Source organism: Gavialis gangeticus, unplaced genomic scaffold (genome assembly GCF_001723915.1).
Source record: "Gavialis gangeticus isolate Ggan-Ray unplaced genomic scaffold, GavGan_comp1, whole genome shotgun sequence".
Classification (NCBI taxonomy): domain Eukaryota; kingdom Metazoa; phylum Chordata; order Crocodylia; family Gavialidae; genus Gavialis; species Gavialis gangeticus.
This window is the reverse complement of record NW_017729032.1, coordinates 3,453,512-3,462,146: the sequence shown is the minus strand read 5'-3', so window position 1 is coordinate 3,462,146 and position 8,635 is coordinate 3,453,512. Positions and strand designations below refer to the sequence as shown.

Below are 8,635 nucleotides of genomic sequence, written 5' to 3'. Positions count from 1 at the left end.
TCCAGGCTCAGAGTAGGCCTGTTATTAAAAGACCATTTGGCTCACCACAGTTAGAATTTCAGCTTCCTATTGAGATGAGAGCTCGTAGGATGCGTCTCTGGGTGGCATGCAGCCATCTCCTCAGAAAGACGGCATTGGCGTCACATAGTTTCTTCCAGACAGTTCTATGAGGGTGTTGGTGGCAGAACAAAAGGAGGACAGTCCCATAGACCGTCCTTCCTTCATGAGAAGCCTGAGGGCTTTTTTTGCACTAGAAGAGCTCAAAGCATCCTGGGCAATCCCCAGCAGGGCTTCAGCTATAATGAAAGAGATGACTTGGGGCCTCAGTTGGTTTGCTGGAACCCTAATTTGAAGGGTCTTCCACAGTCACGGTAGGTGGTAAAAGTATCATAGAAAAGGAGGGAGGTGACCCTAGAGTGAGTTGACAATTGAGGAGTCAGATTGGGATGGAGAGAGAGACCCTTATTTGGGACTGGTAGCTGAAGTGAGACAGGGAGGAACAGGGGTGGTAAATGGCCCCAAAGGGAGGACAAACTGAAGAAATAAATGCATGATGTAGGTCTGAGCTCTAGGGCAAGTTTAGCCAACCTGGCCTGAGGCTTCTCTGATCCACCTGTTAGCCATAATCGCCTACTCAGTGCTCTTCAGACATTAAAGATTCAACTGAGCTTGTGTGAAAAAAGAAAGTAAACTCTTTCCAACTCAAACCCTTTTGCTCTGGTCTAACCACAGCCCAGTGAGGGACAGGAGCATCATCTGCCTTTAGCTGATGAGGACACAGATGCACAGTAAAGGCTTGTACGAGGTCACACAAGAAGTCAATGTTAGAACCATATTTGGGACTCAAGGTCTTCTTGGTCCCCTGGCCAGTGATCAGATCACACAGTCTACCCAGGAGCTGGATTTAGATACTGACTTCCAGAAGTGCTCATAGGGAGGGCTCATGCTGTCAGGCACAATTAATTATAGAGACAGTTGCTAGATTCCAGCCCTATAATTGCAGTAGCTACCCTGGTTTCTCGTGTCTGCCTTGTAGACACATTCATTACAGCTCTGAGGTGAACATGTCATATTACTCTATCTACAATTAAAAATAAAATGGTACCAAGTTCCTTCTGAATAATTTATGCCTCCTAATCTATCTCTGGGTGAACAACTTTCATTTGCAGTATTTCCCTAGTTAACTGTGATAAAGAAATGCATGCTTTGCAATCGTCTCCTGCAGCAACTTGATGATAATCAACCATGAGTGACTGGTGCCTCTTGAATCTCACAAGGGTAGGGGGAGGAGGGGGCACCCACAGAAGCCACCAACCCTGTCAGGGGGGGCACCAGCCCTACTGTGTCGGCTGTCGGGGGGGCACGTGCACCCCTGTGCATCCCCTACCAGTCGCCTGTGTAATCAACACAGTCTAGAGAGGTGTTGAATTTTAGGATTATAGAAAAGTAGGGCTGGAAAGGACCTCAGGATGTCATTTAGTCCAACCTCCTGCTCATGGCAGGAACATCCTTATCCAAAACATCCCAGACATGGGCTTGTCTAACATTTTCCTAAAACAGTAGAAATAACCTTATCACAAGGTAGTTAGCTGTGTTAGCCTGCAGTCAAGAAGAAGGTAGGGCAGGATGGCATCTTTGCAACTAAGTGCTTCAGAGAGGCATAAGCTTTCATAGGTGACAGTCTGCTTCATCCAGTGTTATGAATACTGTTCACAGTTCCTAAGATGCCACGCTGCCCTGCCTTCTTCCCATCCAAGTCCGAGAAGTCTACCATGAAACCCACAGCGCTTATTTCAGGAGAGTAGGTTGGAGATATCTTTATGGCTCCATCCAAAGCCCAGTGGAGTCACTAGGAAGCCTCAGCTCCTTTAGCAAGGTCCCAGGGCCTTCCACAAAGACCTCAGCAGTTCTGCTGTCTTTCGCTCTGCAGAAAGAGACTCACAAAAAGTTTTTTTTCCTCTTTTAGATTTGTCCCTGCACTGCCCAAGAAGTTGCTTTTTTACACAGAATCTCTTCCCAGTGTTCCCCACTTGCAGCTTATATGAGCAGTCTGAGCTGACAGTCTCAGCATACCCCATCATTGGGCTGAGCAGACAGCATGCTTGGCTTGTGGCCTCCCTAAAAAAAATCATCATGCTCTATAGCACGTACAGATAGACCCAAGCTTCAGATTTTCCAGCCTCCAGCTAACCAGCCCACCAGATCTCAGCCCCCTGGGCAAATGCATTATGTGTGGGATGGACCTGTGTTGGATTTGATGTTTCAGCTCAGGCTGTCCATTCTCCATGGTGCTATTTTGTGTGCAGAAATAAGAAAACTCAATAACGCTCTCTATGATTTTCTTGTTTTAGTTATCATTATGTGCATGCATTCTGTGCTCATTGGAGGGGAAGAGCAGGCGGCCTTGCTCACAAGAGCTCATGAAATGGGAATAACAGATGGAAGATACGTCTTTGTTCCATACGACACTTTACTTTACAGTCTCCCTTACCAAAACAATTCGTTCAATGCTTTTGACAACAACCGTAAGCTCCAGGAGGCATATGATGCTGTACTGACTATCACGATGGAGGCTGAAGAAAGGACATTTTACGATGCATTCAGGGAAGCTAAAGAAAGTGGTGAAATCCCAATGGAGCTAGAAACCGAACAGGTAAGCACTTTTTCTACCTTGGGAGTCACTTGTACCCCCTGGCTGGATAGAGGGGTCAATGATTAAACAGGTGTCAAGCAAATGATGAGGAAGCTAGATGTGATTGAAAAAATATGTTGTGCACTTTGAAATAAACACTGTCCACATTACTTTGGCAAGATGTTACCAAGAATCCTCTACCCCGAATAGAATCTGCATTTGAGATAATCCAGCTGTTTTGCTTCTGAGGAGCACAGCTGTGTTGGAAGGTCATGGAGGATAAAAAGGCATCTTTGAGGGAGCCCATTAAGGGCTATATGCAGTAGGACCAGAACTCAGTTTTGTCCAGAAGGGAAGAGACCCAATGGATTTGTTGAAACAGTAAGGCAAGGACATTGCTTGGTCAGCATTTTGAGGTTTTACACCATGATTGTAACTGGGTACCTGGATCTTAAAATGGGAGTTTGGCCTACCCTAACCTAAAACTAATCAACTACTCCCATTTGAGATCAATCAACCAATTAATTACAAAAATCACCAGTGGGACAGCAGGGAATGTGATTGGATGGGGGGGGGCTTCTGCAGCAGACCCTGAAGCAGCAGTGAAGGATAAAAGGGAACAGCCTCTAGGCCTCAAAGCCTCCTTAGTCTAAGGGAACAGCTCCATTTTAATATTATTTTGTGGGTTTTAATAGTAAACTGTGCCTTGAAAGAAGGGCCTAATGGTATGGTGGAGATAAGCTACATGGTCCCTGGGATCCCACAGGTGCAAACCCTGAGGAGCCCCTTTAGAAGACCAAGTGCCTTGTGACTTGCTGAAAATGGCTGCAGAGATGAACGTTGTGGGCTCAGCCCTTCCTGCAACACAGCAGTTTCACAGCATCTTTGTAAAAACTTGTTTGAATGAAATAAAAGCATCCATACATTAATGCATTTGGGTTTAGCTAAGAGCCACTTGGAGCCCCATTACTTTAGAGGCCTAGGAAATGTTCATGTTGGCATTTAGATGCCAGGATTAGGCAACAGCTGGTTCAAGGTTTTAAATTAGGGTCTCACATACTTAATGTGTCATTGCAGTACTTAAGCAACTCACCCTGGGAGGCACAGAAAGCGTGTAGCAAAATCTGATTGTTATACGCCGATGGCAGGCCCAGGCCCCCCAGGAACTGCAACCCTCACCGCAGTGACTTGAGAGAAGTCACCAAATGTACATCCACTACTTATGTGGGACAAATCATGAGGAAACAGGAACAGGAGTGCAGGTTACAGGTCAACAGCTAGGCTGCCAAGGGAGGACACCTAGCAAAGAAATCCAGCTACTCGCTGTCCCTTGAATGTATCTTAGCCATTGGATGGTGCCCAGTGAAACTTTGCCTGGAGAAGTGCATGGGCAAGGGAAAGGAAGACACCCCTACAATCACCCAGGTGGCAAAGCAGGAAATCGAACCTGTCCCCTTAGTCACGGACCAGTGCCCTGCCCACTGTGAGCTTTAAATTAGATGAAAGCGGGGGATTGCTTTGATACTGGTGTCAGTGTAGCATTAACTTAATTTCTACTGTCTTTTCAGGTCTCTCCACTCTTTGGAACAATTTACGATGCCATCTACTTCATGGCCAAAGCTCTTGAGAATGCTCGAAAGGAAGGGGATGCAGTTTCAGGACCAATTTTGTCAGAAAACATCAAAAACCTGGACTTCCCTGGATTCAGCCAGAGGATACGCACAGACAACGGTGGGCAGGGGCTGAACAACTATATGGTATTGGACACAGTGGGCCAAGGGAACCAGCTTTTTCCAACCTACTTGGTGGACATGTCTGCTAAATCGGTGCAGTTCTTAGGCCGACCGATACACTTCCCTGGCGGATCCCCACCGAGACCAGACTCCGGCTGCTGGTTTGATCAGAACGGCGTATGCAGTGGAGGTAAGATATGAAATATTGGGTTTATGCAGAGGTGGGTCAAATCTGCAGGCACCCAAGACCAGGATCTGAACCCTCCCCAAACTGCAAACTTGTTCTGACCCAAGAGTTTGCCTTAGTCCACCGCAGAGATGACCATGTACCAAGTCAAATGGCCTGAAAGTCCAGGATATCTGGACCTAGGCCATCTCAAGTGACCCCATCAGACTGTGACTGCACAAGTTCCAGTTTTGAATGTTACCTTCTCTTGCCAGCTTGCCTCTGTTCTGGCTTCCTCCCAGCCCCAGCCGCATTCTTCATCACTAGCCTTGGTCTCCATTTTCAGCTCTCCACTTGCTCTGTCCTTTCCCCTAATAGCACAATAACTCCCGTCTCCCTCCACTCCACCTAAGCCCCGTACAATTTTGAAGAGTCCCATCCACCTCCCAGAAAAGCAGGGAAGACTAGAATGCAGCAGTCATTTCTCTGTTTGTGCATTGCATATTTTTCCCTTACCCCACGAGTTATGGGAGTTTCTATGGGATAAAGCCCATGCCCAGTGGCAAACAGGAATACAAAATAGTTTTAGACTCGTTGCTGCTATGCATTTATTGTCACTGATTATCAGCTGCGTTGTCTACTGTGGTCAGTGAGTGGCAAGGATGACTTATCCTGTATCTTTGTAGAGTACCTAGCAGCACGGTTCCTCAACTGCTATGTACTCAGGCAGAAGTGAATATCCAGCTATGATGTCGGTAGGCGAATTGGTGACTGCAAAGTAAGCTAAGGTGTGAATTTCCACAGCATCAGGTACTCCGTAGTACCTGCCTCTGCATGTGATCGTACCCCATGGTAAATTAAGGCAAGCTTATCCCTCACTGAAAATGGAATAAGTGCATGCATTAGCACATGCAGAGTTCACACTGTGGCCTAAATGGCAATAACTGTTTTGTGCACCAAAAGGATTAAAGGCCCAAATCGGTTGGCTGTCCCGATTAGCAGCAGCTTCTCCAGGTAGCTAATTAGCAGGCTGTAAGGATCACTGGAAGCTTATCTCAGCAAGAAAAAATAATCACAGAAAATTATTTGAGGCGTAGCTGGTTACAGAGGTGGCAATCAAAGGCTCTGAGCAATAGCAGTCATTGAAGCCTGGCTGGATACGTGGGAACTTTGGTACCAATCTTGCCTTTTTGCCTTTGCACTGCAGTAATAAGGGTGCAATCAGAGGGTTGCAACAGGAGGCCAAAACCCTAGGAGAGGATTACTCTTAGGCTACAGTTAATGTATTTAGTGGCAACACAGAATTATGCCTATTTTTCCTGGCCAGGCCAAGAGTGGGTATATAGCAGTCTAGTCCTACTGGGGTCAGAGCTACATTGATTTACAACTATAGGCCTGCCCTTTATCCGTTAGGTAGAAATCATAATCCCACCTTGCAGAGTTATGCTGACAATTTCTGTAATTATACTTAGGGGCCAGTCCTGCTGCACTTACAACCATTGGTTTCACTGAAGAATCAGAATTAGTGCTTAATACCTACGCAGAAATATGAAGCTTCAAACATTTGTCAATAGTGGTTAGCTTTTATTTCTAAGATTCACTTTTACTGGTGGAATCCAACCCAGGTCACAGCCTGGCCCCTGGTCGGAGAGGGTTGGACATGTGGTTTTAGCTCAAGATAGTCTTTGTCAAGTGGTTGGGCTAATGGAGGAAAGAGCAAGGCTCCTGGGTCCTATTTCTGGTTTCGGCATCATCTTGCAGTGGTACTTGAGACAGACAGGCTTACAGATGTTGCCATTCAGCAAATCAGGAAAATGGGGGAGGGGAGACACTCCAAAGGTTGTCATGAGTTTTGGCTTCTGTTGTTTTGAGAGCCCTACACAAAATGCACTCTTCTGCTAAGTGCTAACCGTCCATTGTGAATCAATGCTTTCTGTTCACCCTAGCAGCGAGGTGCAGCAAGCATGCAGTGCTATAGCATAGTGCTTTGCTTCTGGTCAGTGCCCATGCAGAAAGGTGGACATCGGGTCTGGGATTCCCAATTGAGCATGCGATAATGCTGCCCACATCCCATCCCCAGTAAAGGTTTTTCCATTTTACAACACCAGCACCCTCTCTCTCTGGAACAGCAAAGGCAGCAGCCTCCAGCTAGTATGACCAAGTCAGGTCTTGGTGGTGATGTTAGACATGCAGAAGCTGACTTTGGTCTGGCTGTTTTTTAAAAGAGTATGACGGCCTCATTGAGGCATTGAAAGCAAACCCTGGGTCTCTTCTATATATATGACCACAACGCTGAGCAACTGCTGCACAAAATAAAGACCCTGCTCAGGCTGAGCTACATCATTTTGAGCTAAGGGGATGCTTCCAGGATCTGGCTTAACACCAGCAAGCAATCAATTGAAAATGGATCTTTAAAAAGTGCTGAAATCAGATCTAAGTAGGAGACTCCATCACAAGAGGGAGCACCAATTAATTAAATTCATTTACTATAACTAGTAGCTGAAGTGGGACAACATTACGTCTAAGTCTATCTCCTGGCTGAACCCACCACAGCAAGTGTAGCTTGTTATCTAAAGCAGTCTAGATACACAGAAATAATATCCCTCATACTGGGGATACATAATAGGGCTCCAGGCAGGCTCATGTGGCAGAAGGTATGGACATACAGAAGACAGAAGGAAGAAAGGGAAACTTATTGAAGATCGGCTCAATCCGCTGTAACGGTGTTGTTTGTCTGCTCCTTTTCCATGGCAAAAACATTTTAAACCAGGGCATCTTATTCCTGGAGCAAACAGAGTTATGTCACCATAGTTTAGGTGGGTTTAAAGCCTGTCAGGAATAGAGGCACCAGATTAGCTGATGCAAGCTTATGCAGTAAGGGGATAGATAGACATAGCAGGTATATGAGTATTGAATGATGCCAGTATAAGTAGTTAGACCTGCTTCCTCCTATAGCAATAGGAGCATGGCAAAGCAGTTGAATTTTAATGTTGTTTCTTTCAGGGTTAAAGCCCTAACAATTAAGCTTGCTTGTATTGCTACAAGAGCGCACAGGCAGACACATCATGACATCTCATGGGAGCTCCTCAGTGATAGCGCCATCTCAAAGGGAGCTGGTTATAATCTAGTGCCAGAGGTAGTGATAAGACATGGAGGGAGAAGACTCCACCTGGAAAAGTCTCTTCTCCTCCCAGGCCAAAGCTAACCCAGTTCCTTCACCCACCCCTAACCTTATCCTCGTGACTTCAAGCCAGTCTGGTATTCTCACTGCAATAGTCCTTTTCCCTCACAGGGTCTGCCTTAGTCTCCTCCAGCTCTCGTGGAGAGGCCCAGACTGGAAACCCCTAGACAAGGCTCAGTCCCAATCACCACCCTCCTGCACAAGGCCTTGGTCTTCTCCCATTTCAACTCTCTACCTCCTGCCTCCCACAGCTCCATGCAACTGCCCCAATGCCTCCCTTTATGTAGTCCTGACCACATGATCCATCTGTCGCATGCCCTAGATCAATGCCTCCCACCAGTCTCTCTTGGGGGCTACATCTCCCAAAATCCTTTGCCTTGAAGGGCTAAGCCCCCAGCTGCCACCATCTTCTCTTGAAGGGCCAAAACACTCTTGTTCTAGAGGTTGCCCTGTACCAATAAAGGATTTCTAGCAGCGTGGCCTAAATGTAGAGATGACACATGTGAAAGAGAACAACCCCCTAAGTCTGTTTAGTAGCTACAGGTGAAATAGCACCATTTGCAGTAGGTTGCCCAACATTTCCCATTATATCTATGACCTATTCCTTGGCCATAAATATGCCTCTGGATGACCTATTTTGAAATTTAAGTTCAATGTAAATGTTTCAGTGACAAGGTCAGGGCGAATATACTGTCTACCTTGTGTTAAAAAAAAAAATCTTGCAGCTCTTCACAAAGACTTCATAGGAGCTTCATGTTTTGGAGCAGGGACTCTGAATCTGGCAGTGGGGTTGGCCTAGTGTCAGCTGGTGGGGCTGGCCTTTTGGTACCCCAGGTTTACTTGAGTACACTAAGTTGTAAAACCTCAAAAAAATTCTTGTGCTGTATATGGTTGGTAAATGGTGAGGGACTAGAGGGGAAATC

General features: G+C 46.2%; 1 protein-coding gene across 1 annotated transcript in view; it reads left to right on the top strand.

Moving 5' to 3' along the window:
* The window catches only part of GUCY2F (guanylate cyclase 2F, retinal), a 78,359-nt gene that overhangs the window by 7,134 nt on the left and 62,590 nt on the right, over window positions 1-8,635 (top strand). Inside the window, exons 2-3 of the mRNA XM_019525671.1 lie at window positions 2,352-2,653; window positions 4,201-4,555. Coding sequence (XP_019381216.1) covers window positions 2,352-2,653; window positions 4,201-4,555 — 657 coding nt within the window. The remainder of the gene's footprint in view (window positions 1-2,351; window positions 2,654-4,200; window positions 4,556-8,635) is intronic.